Source organism: Ambystoma mexicanum, chromosome 3q, assembly GCF_040938575.1.
Source record: "Ambystoma mexicanum isolate Mex_15411 chromosome 3q, UKY_AmexF1_1, whole genome shotgun sequence".
Classification (NCBI taxonomy): Eukaryota; Metazoa; Chordata; class Amphibia; order Caudata; family Ambystomatidae; genus Ambystoma; species Ambystoma mexicanum.
The window spans coordinates 929,255,859-929,271,313 of record NC_090926.1 but is presented as its reverse complement, the minus strand read 5'-3'; the positions used below and the strand labels follow the sequence as shown (position 1 = coordinate 929,271,313).

Below are 15,455 nucleotides of genomic sequence, written 5' to 3'. Positions count from 1 at the left end.
CAAGGGCGTCACTACCAGTTCAAAGCCCTCCCCTTCGGACTACGGTCGGCACCCAGGGTATTCACCAAGTGCCTTGCACCAGTGGCGGCACAGCTGCGCCGCGAGGGGATCCACGTCTACCCCTACCTGGACGACTGGCTCATCCGAGCCAAGACGAGGGAGCTCGCCGTGGAGCACACGGCAAGGACCGTCCAACTTCTCACGGACCTGGGATTCTCCGTGAACTACGCCAAGTCCCACCTGGTACCCGCGCAAAACGCACTGTTTCTGGGAGCGAAGCTCGACACAGTGTCCCTTCTGGCCTCCCCGTCGGAGGAAAGGGCCAGGTCCATCCTGGGCAAGGTACAGCGGATGTTGGTTTCCGACGCGGCCAAGGTGAGGTCCATCAAGTCCCTCCTCGGAATGATGTCTTCTTGCATCTACCTCATTCCCATGTGCAGGCTCCGGATGCGCCCGTTGCAGGAGTTCCTGGACGCGCGCTGGATCCAAACGACGGGCGGCTTCGAGGAGAGGATCACACTCGACGAGCGTTTCCGCCGAGCGGTCCGGTGGTGGGGCAACCGCGCGCATCTGACGGCGGGCATGGACTTCCAGACCCCAGACCACCAGGAGACAGTGACCACGGATGCCTCCCTGGAAGGGTGGGGAGCGCACACCGAAAATCTGCACGCGAGAGGCCTTTGGCTCCCGACGGAGAAGTCCCTCCATATCAACGTCCTGGAGCTCCGTGCAGTGTTCTGGGCCCTCAGGTCCTTCCTTCCGTCCCTCAAGGGCAAGGTGGTGAGGATCTTCACCGACAACACCACCACCATGTTTTACATCAGGAAACAGGGCGGAACCAGGTCCCCAGCGCTGTCCAAGGAGGCGCAGGACCTGTGGCATTGGGCTGTCGCCCAAAGGATGTTTCTGGTGCCGTTTCATCTGGCAGGGATAAAAAAACACCATCGCCGACTCACTCAGCAGGGAGCTGCCCTCGTGCCACGAGTGGGAACTACGGCAGGATCTAGTGGATCGCCTCTTCCGACGGTGGGGCACACCCCAGATCGACCTGTTCGCGACGGCGACGAACTCCAAGTGCCGGAGGTTCGCCAGCAGGTTTCCCCAGGCGAGGAGCATGGGCGATGCTTTCTCGTTCCCCTGGGAGGGCCTGTTCCTCTACGCGTTCCCTCCTTTGCCACTGCTAATCCGGCTCGTCAACCAGCTCAAGAGGTCACGGTGCAGGATGATCCTCGTCGCACCTGCGTGGCCGAGGCAGATATGGTTCCCGGACCTTCTGGACTTGTCAGCGTCCCCGCCAATCAAGCTGCCGGTGGACGCGGATCTACTCTCCAGGGAAGGAGGCGCCATCCTCCACCACGACCCGAAATCACTGAACTTGCAGGCCTGGCTCCTGCAGCGCTAGAGTTTGGAGGATACGACATACCGGCCGACTGCAGAGAGGTTCTTGCAAAGGCCAGGGCGTCCTCGACTCTTAAATGCTACGGACACAAATGGAAGAGGTTCTCTGTCTGGAGCCACGCACAGAAGATTAACCCTCTACGGATTATGGCTCCCCAGGTACTGCCGTACCTGCTGACGCTGGCCAAAGCTGGACTGGCACACGCGTCCATCAAGATTCATCTTGCTGCGATCTCCCGATACACCAGAACCACGGGCCGGACGTCCTTGTGGTCTCATCGTCTGGTGAAAGAGTTCATGAAGGGACTGTTCAGATCGTTCCTGCCGGTGAAGGCTCCGGCCCCGGCGTGGGAGCTCAACATGGTGCTGACCAAGCTCATGGGACTTCCGTTCGAGCCTCTGCACTCGGCCCCGTTGAAGTTTCTGTCGTGGAAAACAGCGTTTCTTGTGGCCATCACCTCCGCACGACGGGTGGGAGAGATCCAGGCCCTTTCCTGCAAGGCCCCGTACTTGACTTTTCACGACACGAGGGTAGTGCTCAGGACGCACCTCTCCTTCATGCCCAAGGTACCGTCGGACTTCCATCTCAACGAACCCTTGGTGTTGCCTGTGTTCTTCCCGTCGCCTTCGTCGCCGGCTGAGAGGACTTTGCACTCGCTGGATGTGGCTAGAGCGCTGAAGTTCTACGTGGACCGCACAAAGTGTTTTCGGAAGACGTCACAACTCTTTGTGAACTTTGGACCTGTCAATCAGGGGAAGGCTCTCTCGAAGGCTTCCATTTCCAGATGGCTCTCTGGCTGTATCATGTACTGTCATCGGTTGCCAAACCGACCGCTGCCTGGCCGTCCGAGAGCCCATTCCACCAGAGCGATCGCAGCTACCACGGCGTTCCTTTCTGGTGTACCCCTGCTGGACATATGCAGGGCTGCTACGTGGAGGTCGACGCACACCTTCACGAAATTCTACTGCGTCGATCGGGATTCCAGGGAGGAGTCCAGGGTCGGCCAAGCAGTGCTGCGCAACCTGTTCGCCTGAGGTGAGCCTGGTGAGGAGGTAAGATGCTTAATGTTGAGTTTGATGTACTGCTTAATGTTGAGCCTTTGCCACCTCCCGTGGTTGTGCATGTGTGTACTGCTATGTATTCTTTATTCATGAGCATGTGAATCCATGCCAGACCCCATGCTGGAGAAGGAACAAGTTACTTACCTGTAACTGTTGTTCTCCAGCATGGGTCTGGCATGGATTCACATGCGAACCCTCCCGCCTACCCCTCTGCGGCTCTTCACCTGGTCATACTGCCACTTCACGTGCTTCCAAATCTGAAGATGGCTGCCAGAGGCGGTGCTTAGGTAGAGGGCAGTCATTGGCTGTGGTCAGTATGACGCAGAGACCAGTGATTGGTTATTACTACGAAAGACAGATCAGAAACGAAACTGATACTGGTTTTTTCTTTACCGAGGATTCCCAGCCTGACGACGGGGAATATTCATGAGCATGTGAATCCATGCCAGACCCATGCTGGAGAACAACAGTTACAGGTAAGTAACTTGTTCCTTACAGGTATGTAACATAAACCTTTCGTCCGCACAAGTTACAGTTGTTCTTCTAGACCAATCACTAAGTTCCAGAGGTTTGCCTGGTCATGCGCCTGCTCACAGACTTTGGTCTTCATATCTTCCAGTTTTTTTTCTGCAGCGAGCATGTGGTTGTTCAGGTCTGTTATGAATTTAGATTGTTTGTCACTAGAAGCATTAATCTCCTGCTTTATTTCAGCCAACAAGCTGAAAATATCATTTTCAGTTGCTGGATCATCAGTATGGTCGACATCCAAACGAGGAGGGTCGATCTGCGCTGTCAACATTTGGGGTTGTCTAGGCTTTCCTTCCAGCATGGTTTTTATGTCGCCTGATTTTGTTTTAGTGTCTGGTTTAGACATGTCTCACAGAAGCTGGGACCCACGTCGCAGGCTTAAATGCTGAGGTCTCTGTTGCGGCTATTGTGTTCCCTTTATGTTACTATCTTCTCATGGAGAACGTCGGGGTATCTTGCCAAACTACTAACCCCTTGATTTCTGTCCACCAGATTCCTGCTCGCCTCTATTGTCCACTTGCGCTGCCAAAGTCAGGCGCCTACTTGGACAAATTCATGCCGAAGCTTTCATTGCTCCTTGCTTCTCCTCCATCAGGTCGTGGCTGTGCAGGGCTCTCTAGATTCTGTTTTAAGGTCTCGTGTCGTAGCAGGGCCTATAGAGCTGAGGGAAAATAAAACAGATTTGGCAGGTCTATGGGGCATCGTCTCACAGAGATCACAGGGAGCATGTCTCCATACTCTGCCGCCTAGCCATGCCCCCCTTGTGTTTTTATTGTTATCGTTGGTGTTCAGGGTGGGAGAGGAGAGACTGGGTGAGTTCCACATCCAGAGTGGGAGGCGATACATTGTTTATAATAGACCTATTGAGAACCAGAACCTTCTGAAAGAAGGCAGGAGAAAAAGATGTGAACTAATGGATCCTCCTAATGACTGACCCGAGTGGGTAATCTCAATGTAAAAGGTCTTAATATGCCTACCACAAGGTCGTTATTGGTATGGGAGGTGGCTAGACCTAGAATTCCCATACTTTCAATTCAATTTGTAATCCATTATTTCTACAACAGAAATGCCATAAAAGCAAACCCTTATCATCACATACAGTTCATTAAATCAATACATATAATAAAAATAGAAAAACAAATTTTAGTTTGGAAACAACATTTTAATGTGTCTGTACCTTCTTCTGTCTTACTCTCCAGGCTCACATAAGGTATTTACAAGTTGTATGAACTGCTAGAACATCTGTAGAGTTAGTACATACAGCCATGCCCTTGGAGGTCGTGCGACATCCTCGAGGCCTAAACAGTGGTCTTAGGTAACTTTTCCTTGGTAACAAGTTGACAGAAACATATTAGGAAATTAACCATAATTTTGTCCGAACAGCCACATAAGGGGCATATTGGAGATGCAGCGTTGCTCCGTTTGTTACGAAGACTGTGAATCGGGATAATCCCTCTGCGCAATTTAATAAACAATGCTCATTCATATTTGGGGTTGACATAATTCTCGTAACCTTGGTTCAACTTTACGCTTCAATAGCGAGACAAGACCGACAATCCTGCTGACTTGGAGTGGTTGTCACAGTCAGTCTTTAGCATGATTGCAGCCTTAATCACTGCCTTGATTGAGCTAGTTATAATTAAGGCTTCCAGTGTTCCGTTTTTATTGATTTTACACATCAATACAGATGGAATATCTATTTAGAGCCCATATTGTGCAAAAGAAAATCTGGAACCTACAAAAGAGGCGCCGAAGAAGCTCCCCCACCATAGGGTACGTGACCCCTTGTGTTCTGACACCCAAGAGGGTAATCCATCGAATCCCAAGTGGCACTGGCTGCCCCCAACGGAAACAATCCAGATGCCAGGGGCTAAAGCGAGATCCGGACAGTCGAACACGAGAACACCGGCCAAAACCCAAGTAGGGCAACTGGAAAAGTGCTGGAGACAGGGACGACAAACGGACAGCAAATCACCTCCTCCCCCCCTGGAACGACCTAACTACGCAGTGGCAGCACCACTAAACACCATGGCGTCAGACAATGAGGAACTCCTAAATTGTTTGAAGAGGATGGAAGGCAGACTCACAAATACGTTTCACAATCAGTTGGTACAGATGAAGGAGGAACTGAATCCTCCCTCCAGGAGGTAAGCAGAGAAATGGCGGACCTGGGCGGCAGAATAGATATCGTTAAAAATGGTCTGTCAAATGTAGCAGAAGAAACTAACCAGAACAGCGTCCTACTAGACCAGCTAGCTAATGCAACAACCAACCTGGAACTACAGGCGGAAGACCTTGAGAACCGTTCAAGAAGGTCTAACATCAGGGTCAAAGGCCTGACTGAAACACACCAAAGACACCATGCAACAATGTTTCAGCAGCATGCTCCCGGACACGTAGCCAGACCAAATTGGGTTTGACCGAATACACAGAGTTGGCCCAAAACGGAATGACCCCGGAGCAAGGCCTGGAGATGTCCTGATAGCAGGAACGTCCTACTGCTTGAACGAAGACCTCCTGACAGCAGCAAGGCCCCACAATGATCTCACAATCAACGGCTCTCGCATTCAATTATACCAAGTCCTAGCTTGGGTCACCCTCGCAAATGAAGAATGAACCAGCAATCACAAAAGCACTCCAAGCAAAGCAGATACAATACAGGTGGACGCCTCCGTTTAGCCTAGCCTTTACATGGGAGGGCAAGCAGCAGAAAATTAACACCTGTGAGGAGGGCCGTTCAATCCTACAGCTGGAGGACGACCAAAGTCACCTGGACGACCGACCACAACCCAATCCTCCAGGCACAGCAAGTAAACTTTGGGCATGGTCAACCGAAAAAAGGAGAAAATCAAGGAAAGCAGAAAAGTCCAAGGTTCAGCCACAGAGCCAGGAATAACTAGCGGTGGAAGAACAGTAGGAGAAGCAACCAACAAGAGAGATATAGCCTTAGAAAGATGGTCGCAGACTACAATACACTGATTTGTACGGAATCCACACGGATGAAGAATAACACATCTTGGATGTTGCATCAGGATAAGGTTAAACCCTGGTAGATCAAAGTCTGGTGACAAGTTAAGGTCCAACACTCCGTGAGGAGAGACGGGAGGATTCCCTTGAATCTGGGCCACATGTATCCTCACATAGGTGGTGGATGGTGGGGAGGTGGGGATTAGAGGGAACAGATGGAGGGTTAGGGCAAGGGTGAGGGAACCAAGAGTCACAGCTACAGAACAGGCTAGAGGCCCAGGCGATGGAAGAGAAAGGTGAGGGAGACACCAGAGAGCCCCACTCTCAGCCCAGAAAAGCACAACTTCCTCTACACAGAAATGGCTGAGTCAAAGATAATATCCCTGAATGTACAGGGCCTGAACTCGCCAATAAAACGTAGAGTGGTTCTGGACAGGCTGAAAGCAATGCAGACGGCGATAGGGCTCCTACAGGAGACGCATCTCCTCCCTAAGGACTAGAAGAGAATGGCCAATTGAGCCTTTCCACAGCAATTTTTTGCCTCAAGTGGTGGGAAGAAAAGGGGGGCAGCCATACTAATTGGGAGGAATCTAGACTTCAAAAAATTACAACTCCGTAGAGACAAAGAGGGACGATACTTGGGGCTCAAAGGGTTGATAAAGGGGGAAAATGTACACAATCTTGGCCATCTACACTCCGAATAGTCGCCAGGATGTGTTCCTAACGAATCTACTGGGCAAATTGGGCAGCTGGTGCGAGGGCCAACTGATTATAGGTGGGGATTTCAACTGCGTCATGGACCCATTGTTGGATAAAACACCCCCCCACACAACAACCAACCAGAAAAATAGACAGGCACTTGATCGCTTCTTAAGAGAATTAGGGGTTATCGAGAACTTGCCGATTCTTCCAAGGGGACAACAGAGAGTACACCCACTATTCAGCCGTCCACCTTGGATACTCCACAATAGACATAATCTTACTATCCGCAACATTAGTCCCGCAAATAATGGAAGTATAAATAGGAGTGGAATGCCACTCAGATCATGCGCCAGTATTGGTGGGTATAGACTGGGGGGTGGAAGGGAGAAGGGCAAAATTGCCTTGGAGGTTAAATGAAATCCTCCTGAAGGACTTGGCACTAAGAGCTCATATGGAGGCTACCATCAACAACTACTTTAAAGAAAATGACAATGGGGAAAGAGGCTGGGGGGTAATATGGGATGCGGGAAAGATGGTGATCAGGGGATAATTTATGTCACAGGCAGCGGCTTACTGCCGATGTCCAACACAAAGCCCACTGTTCGAGGAAATCCCTAAGAGCGCTTCGGTAAATCAGAGCCAAACTGGTGAACCACACTGCAGACCGAATTGCCCAGTTAATGATAAGAAACAAAACAATCCTATTATAACCATGGGGGCAAGGCAAATCGTTTCCTTGCTGCGAAATTGAGAAAACTAAAAACTCAGAACTATATAGCACGACTGAACAATGTCTTCGGAAAGCCCCACAAGGCGGTGCGCGACAAAATATAAATAATGAAGCGTTTTCATTAGGAACTCCTAAGTAGCGAGAACCTTGACCTGGGACAGCAACTCTCCTACATCAGCACTCTCTTGCTGCCCCAGATCGCGGAACAAGACAGAACCAGCCTTGGGAACCCGTTCTCGGCACAAGAGGTCAGGAATGCCATTTCAGCACTACCAGCAAATAAGACACCAGGCCCAGATGGCCTTGGTAACGGTTATTACAAGATGCTCCACACTCAATTACTCGGTCCGTTGACAAGGCGATATAAGTCAAACAGAGAAGAGGGGAAGGTCACGCTCGATATGGGGAGGTCTATAACTATCCTGCCCTTAAAGCCAGGAAAAGATCCCCACAATTGTGTGAGCTATTGTCCTATAGTGTTGCTGAACACTGACACAAAAATCAATGCGAAAATCCTAGCTACTCGCCTGATGAAAATCCTCCCGAACATAATACACGACGACCAAGCAGGGTTCATCACTGACCAGAACACACAAGATAACATAAGGAGGGCAGTAGATGTCATAGAGGCGGGGCGACAAACACAACAGACGTTTGCAGTGGATACCCTGGATGCCACCCGGGCATTCGACAGCATGGACTGGTGCTATCTGAAACTGATCTTGGAGCGCTTAGGCTGTGGCCCAGAATTCACCAAGATGGTCCTTGACAATTACCAACATCCATCGACAAGTTTCAGGATCAATGGACAAAGTGCGGAATTCGTGAAGATTAGAAGGGGCACACGACAGGGGCGTCCGATCTCCCCTCTGATCTTCGCGATGGAGATGGAACCATGTGCAATGCAGTTCCGACAAGATGTGAGCATCAAGGGAGTGACGATCGGTCAGGAGACCCACAATATAGTGCTGTACGCTGACAACATCATGCTCTTCATGGGAGACCCGGAAACTACGATGCCCAGAGCAATGTCCCTTCTGGAGGAATTCAGGCAGGTCTCAGGATTCTCCATACACTTCTCCAAATCAAAAGCGATGAACATCACGGCAAGGAGAGACATGACTGAGACGTTGGAGAGGACATTCCCGATGAGCTGGGTGGGCGAAACACTGGAATACTTAGGGATCCACCTTACTGGAGAACCACATAAGCTATATCAGGCAAACATAACTCCACTGTGGAAAATGTTACAGGAAGACACGCTCAGATGGGAATCTCAGGAGCTGTCACAGTTTGCACGCATCACAGCTGTCAAAATTACTATCCTCCTTCGTCTTCTCTTTGTAATAGGTCCAATACCGGTGCCTATACCGCCAGCTAAGACCAGAGAGTTACAAAACGTGATATTTAAATTTATATGGCAAGGTAAGAAACCCAGGATTCAGAAACTAATCCTAATGCGCCCCCCGCCCCTGGGTGGCCTGGGAGTTCCAGAGATGTTGAGATGGGCAAAACCTGAGAATCACAAGGGATGGTGTAGAATTGAACAATCAGCCTCGCCAAGCCCCCTCATAACCTTGTTGAGCCTGAAAGAAAAAACCTGAGAGAGTCGGGGTACACTTTTGGAAATGACAAAATGGTCACTGCATGTCAGGATTATGGGGTGGAAGTTATGGAACCGCTGGCGGCACTAGCTAGCGGTTACCTCGCTCTAGTCCTCATCCAATATGGCGGAGGACTCTATAAATACTGACTCCGCCTCCCTGTGCGGTGCGTTGTATCTGTGTTTGCTTCTCGCACTTTAACGCTCCGTTGCTCTCTAGTTTTTCCCTTCCATTGGGCTTCCTTAGCCGCCTTAGTTTTTCCAACTATATCCAAATCTTGTACAACCTTTGTTTCTCGCTGCATTTCCTTCTTTCGTATTCTTAGGGTTCACGGCGGGTACTCCGCTGTTGCACCGCTTCGGTGACTTGCTGTCTTGCTTACCTGGGTACTTGGCTCCTCCTACTTCCCTGCTCAACTTCTCACCGTTCCTTCCCTACTGCCTGCAGCCTTCTCTGTGCGCGGCACTGTTTGCACTGTTTGCTACTTACATTTGCCTTCCGGTACTTCAAACTTTGCGGCACTCTCTTCGGTATCTGGTTTATTTATTACTCGGCGGTATCTGCCATCTATTCTTTTCACTGGGTATTCCATTTCGGGTTTCCTTCTTAGGCCATTTATTCTCCTTTCCTTTCCTATTTTTCGTCTATTATCCTACTACTTATTTACGATTGCCTTGTTGCTTGCTCCACCCTGCTGCCTCCAGCCATAGCCTTCCAGGCTCCCTGCCTCACAGCCCTGCTCCTCTGGGCTCTCCACACTGCAGCTGATCACGCTCTGCTGCCTTCCAGTCTCCGCCCTTGCCCTGCCGGGCTCTCCACATTACAGCGGATCACGCTCTGCTGCCTTCCAGTCTCTGCCCTTCCCCTGCCGGGCTCTCCACATTACAGCAGATCACGCTCTGCTGCCTTCCAGCCTTCGCTATCCACCTTTCTTCCAACGGTCTGGGTTATCAAGGACTACCTCACCTCCTACCATCAAGACCTACAGGGTTTTTTCTGCTTTTGGCTTTTTCCCTGAAAGTGAGGCTGGCCCCACTGGAGGCACCCAAGACAGGTTCCCACTACTGTCACGGTGGCCTCTGGAGGGGATAGACCTTATCTCCGCGAAAAGAAGGTCCGGATTTATAAGGACAAGTCATCTAGCAACAAGAAGAAGAAGCTTCCAAAGAAGAAGAATCCTCTCAAGGATCTATCCTCTGAAGAATTCGGTGAGGAGATAGGGGAGGTGGGACCGGAGTCGGACACTGCAAAGCTGGGACAAAGCCCAGAAAAAGAAACACATTCCAAAAGGATTGAGCCCATACACGCCGTTGATGCACAACCCTGATTTCAAACCGGGTCTCCAACAAAAATATTGGGCGGGATGGTCGGGTGCCGAGACCCATTACCTGAGAGACACGTACAAAGACGGTTCTCCATTACTCTTCACAGACTTTCAGCAGAAATTCAACATAGGAGAAAACGAGCGTTATAAATACGCACAAATAAAGCACTGGATAACTCGGCTTACTTTTCTTGGATTGCCTTTGCTTCTTCACATTTTGATATATGGAACTGTGAACTGGTTAGCCGGAATTGGACCCTGGATTTCCCGTTGGATTGCCTATTGGTTTGTACTTGGTTTTTGTTTTCTTTCCCAGATTACCTCCGATTATTCACCTTTCCTGCAGCTGGAGGTCCCCATCTTAAGTGAATCCCATTAAACCGGTTTCAGGTAGGCTTTTGGAGACTTGAGGGGTTCCATAGTAATGCCTTTCCTAACTTTGTTCCTTTTTTGTTTTGTTACAGCTTGCAGGAACCATCCTGTTCACCTCCAGATCTTTCACTCAATCCTGTGCTTCTCCAGTGCCCGTACTTGGAGAATTGCAGTATTGCGGGAAAGACCAATTATCTTCACCTGCCTGGGACTCCATTCTCCTGTCCAGACATAGACACCTGTAGCCATCTGACATAGTCTATGTGCTTTCACAAGCATATCCTGGCATTACCTAGTAAAGTAAGCTACTCACTGTCCATATTAAAGCAATAACAGACAAATAATGAGCTGCTGAGCATTTGCTAGGGTTGGACACATTTATATGAAATGCCTACACAAATGCCAAATCTATTGGCTCTGTTAATGATTCTTACAACATGGCCTTGTATGCAATGATGTTTCAGAGCTACTGCAGGGATGTGTGAAATAGATGCAGTTGCAGAGGCAGTATTCACTCCTTGTAACTTCCACTCTGTTCACCAAAATCTACTCTTCAGGTCGACCTACATGCAAACAATTTGCCAAATGCTGGAATGTTCAGTGTGCCTTTATTGGCTGAAATGACTGGGTGGTGCTTCGCCAGCAATTTCCTACCTGGTCAGTAGATGGTAGAAGGCATTTCTGGGCCACTAGGCTCCTCCGCAGTACCATTAGAGAGATTTTCAACCACCGCTAATGAGAGCTGCTTAAAGAAAATATGTGTTGGCTTAACAATGGTACCATGCTTTAAATAAATGTTTTAACAAAACAAATTTCACTGGTAGGTGACTGAGTGAAGTACCCTCGGCACTGACCAAAGAACTTTATTTCTGTGTTTCCCTTTACTGTGCTCCAGTTCCGTATTCCTTGTAAGCACACATGTGGAAGTTGAAAGGTGTTTTTTTTGTCATTCCTTTTCATTTTCCATTCTTTCCTATTTCTAGTTAAAAGGAAATGTAATGTCTTAAGTGCTTCTTTTACAATTATCTATTTTTACTTCTACAGGATTTGCCACAATTTATGGGCACAAAGTATCTGAATTTGATGAAATGCTGGAAGTGAGAAAGATAACTGGGATCTGTCCACAGACTGACATACTATTTGATGTTCTTACGGTGGAAGAGAATCTTTCTGTGTTCGCTTCGATTAAGGGGGTTGATCACAGACACATCGACCAAGAGGTATGGTAGGCAGACTTCTTTTGTGATTATTGCGTTTTGTGTTTGTCTCACCAACATAAATATTGCCAGATGCATACATGTATTTGCTGAACATGTATTCTCAGTGAGCTGTTACAAAAATGCTTACTATCTATTTAATGAAGTTTTGCTTTTTAACACTACTTTAAATGTAATTAATTGATATACAGCCATATACCAATAACATCCACCTCAGGTCCTTGCTAGTCTGACTTCTGCTAATGCTACATATTTGTCAGTTGGACAGTGCTCTCTGAACTACAGCGGCAACGCACTCTGAGGCTAGGAGATGCCTCAAGTGCCTCAATCCAGTGTGCCCTTGGCTTTGTTCGCTCTGACTAATATTGCCTTCCCGTGCCCTACTGGAGGGATTTATACAGGTCTTCAGTCAGTGTGTAAAGGCTTAGATGGGTTTTATAATAGTTCTAAACAGGGCGCTGAGCAGCCTGCAAGATGACTGCACTTCCCAGAGTCTCCATGACCGCCTCTGGATAAACCGGCCCGCTCACTGTCTCTATGGGCTACTGTGCTGCGGGAAGCAGACCACTCGACGGAAAAGCACTGGCATTTCCCGACCTGATCTTGTGCTCCTCGCTGACTTCCTGATGGAGTTCTGGTGCTCTTGACTTGTGCGGCCTTGAGGCACTGGTGCTGGAGGGGGAGCTGCTGAGGCTGCTGGCACCGAGCAGACTGTGGTGGCCCCTGCAATCCATGTCCTGCTAATTGCATTCCAGATTTGGTCGACCCATGCAGTGCAAGCTTTGAGATTTTGTTGGAGCGGTGTGGATCCCACAAGCTGCACCTGGCGACCTGCGTCTGCTTGAGGCGGGGATAATGCCTGTGAGCTGGGGAGGCTGTTGGCCGCCGCAGCACTCCTGGGCTGGCGGGGCCTCAGAAGGGGAGAAGGAAAGGATGCGGTTCTAGTGGGCAGATGGACAGCCCTGGGGCGGCAGGCTGACAGATTGTGCCCTGGACTTTGCCTGATGATATGTACGCACAATACCTTACACTGAGGAAGCGCAGGGAGCCCAAGGACAATTGAATCCTGTGCCTGCCCAACAGCCCTGCTGGTGTGCGGGCGCCGGGCAGCCTGGTATCGGCTTCTCTGCTCCACCATGGATCTGCTGTCCGCCTTTGTTACCAGAGGAGCATGCTGTAGTTGAGAGGGGGCCACCTCTGACAGGAAAAGTTGTATTCTGTCACCTGTGAGTTAGTGCAGGCTACGGTCCCTCTATATGACCCATTGGGGGTACCCCTGGCCGGTGCCTGTCTGTACAGCATTGAAGGCACGCCTGCTGGCTGAGTTGCTATGCATGGTCGCGAATACCACAGCAGAGGTGGGAGACCCTGGTGCATCGGGCGTCCAGGCTACTTAAACCTTTTTCTTTTGCAGTACTGCTCTGGGCGACCTCAGGTGTGTCATACTGCCTGCTTGAACTTTAATGCTGACATGACAAAAGAGGGGACAGCCACAAGAAGCACGACAGCATGGAGGCATTTGCGCGTCAGCCTAGTAGACTTCAGGCTGAGCCCTGAATCAAGTGAGCAGCTGTGGCAGGGAGAACCGGATGCCCCCAATCTCAGGCAGCTCATGGAGAGCATGCAGGCGTGTTTGCCACCATGACAGATAATCTAGATAGTTAGGCTACTAACATTAGTACCCTGAATGGTCAAATGGACCGGGTCTGTTCACGTGTGACGAAAGCGGAAATGTGCATCGGTATGGCTGAAGATGACATTTGAACACTTAAAAACCAAGTGTCTACAATGGCCAAAGACCTGAAGAAAGCCTTACTAAAATGTGATGACTTGCAATCCAGATCGAGGACAAACAATGTCTGCATTGTGGGACACCCTGAGGGCTTCTGGTTTCGGGCCCATGGAAAGGACTGTGGTGACTCTCTTTAAAGAAATGCTTGGAGACCTGGCCTTCTCGTCAGCTTTTGTAATTGAGCAGGCACATAGAACACTGTTGATGAACCCTGCTTGGGTCCCCTCCAAGTCCTGTCATTGTGAATCTCCTGAACTATCGGGACCGGAACACTATTCTGCAGCTGGCAAGAGAAAGGGGTCCACTGCACTGCAAAGGCACCATGATACATATATACCCTGACTTTTTGACTGATGTATAAAAGGAGCGCAAAATATTTTCTGGGAGCCCAAAAAACTGCTTCGGTAAAGAGCAGTCTCCTATGCAATGCTTTTCTCGGCATGTCTGCAAATACAGCATCGGGGGAAAGCCTTCTTCACGAAACCACAGGCGGCTGTGGCCTTTATAGAAGCCAACATACCTTATTTGGTCCCGGTGCGATAATAAAGAGTCAGCGATGGCGAACAGACACAGCACTACGCTAGACTAAATAATTCTTAGCAGACAGAACAGAAACCGTATGGATTAAACCCTTCAAATCCACACCATGAATTAACGACTGTGGAGTACCACAAGGATCCTCACTATCACCACTGTACTTCAACATCTACCAAACCCCAGTTATCAGAATCTTCCAGAAACATAACATTACATGCTACAACTATGCAGATGATTCTCAAATCATCTACAAAATCAAAGACACCCAAGCCGATCAATCAGACGTAACCGACTGTCTAAAAGAAGTCTTCAACTGGATGAATGCCAACAACCTGAAAATCAACCCAGGAAAAACAGAAATCATGATCATACCCAAAGACCAAGAGAACGAAACCGCCATCCCGTGGCCAACAGAAATGGGAACCCCACCATCACCGTCTAAGGTAGTAAAAAATCTGGGAGTCCTGATGGACAACACCCTAACCTTAGAACGGCAAATAAATGCAACAGTCAAGAAATGCTTTTTCCTCCTCCACACGGCAAGAAGAATCCTACCTTTCCTCTCCTTCACACACAAAACACTCACTATCGTCGCCCTCATCATGTCAAGAATTGACTATGCAAACAGCCTCTACCTGGGAATAGCAGAATACCTCCTGAGGAAACTACAACGGATCCAAAATACAGCAGCCAGACTACTCCTCAAACTGTCCAGAAGAGACCACATCACCCCTGCCCTAAAAACACTACACTGGCTCCCAGTAAAACATTGTATCACCTTCAAAACAAAATGTGCATAACGTACTGGACAATCTGCGGACAAGGAGCAGAATTCCTACAAAAGAAAATAACAATCTACAAGCCAACGAGACCCCTCAGGTCAAGCAACAAAATCCGCCTGGAACTAAAACCATTCATTAAGAAAAAACTCAGAGGCACCGCCTTCTACCACTTAGCTGCAAAAACCTGGAACAACATCCCAAAAGATATAAGAAACACCAAAGATCACCTAAAATTCAGAAAATTGCTAAAAACCTGGGTCTTCTGTACCACAGACTAAAACCGAAACAGAAAGGAAAAATAATTACTAAACCGGAAAGCACACTGACAAGCTCCCAGGACCGACTGAGAAGCACACACGGCACCTGGACGGGCGACGCCAGGCAGAGTGGAACACAGGTGACACAAATGGAGACAGAGTCAACAACCCCAGCCAATCCTA

The 15,455-nt window shown here is 49.2% G+C and overlaps 1 protein-coding gene across 1 annotated transcript in view; it reads left to right on the top strand.

Moving 5' to 3' along the window:
• LOC138583120 (cholesterol transporter ABCA5-like) overlaps positions 1-15,455 on the top strand; it is a 3,134,767-nt gene that overhangs the window by 1,066,453 nt on the left and 2,052,859 nt on the right. Inside the window, exon 13 of the mRNA XM_069655080.1 lies at positions 11,732-11,907. Within this exon, the coding sequence (XP_069511181.1) occupies positions 11,732-11,907 (176 nt within the window). The remainder of the gene's footprint in view (positions 1-11,731; positions 11,908-15,455) is intronic.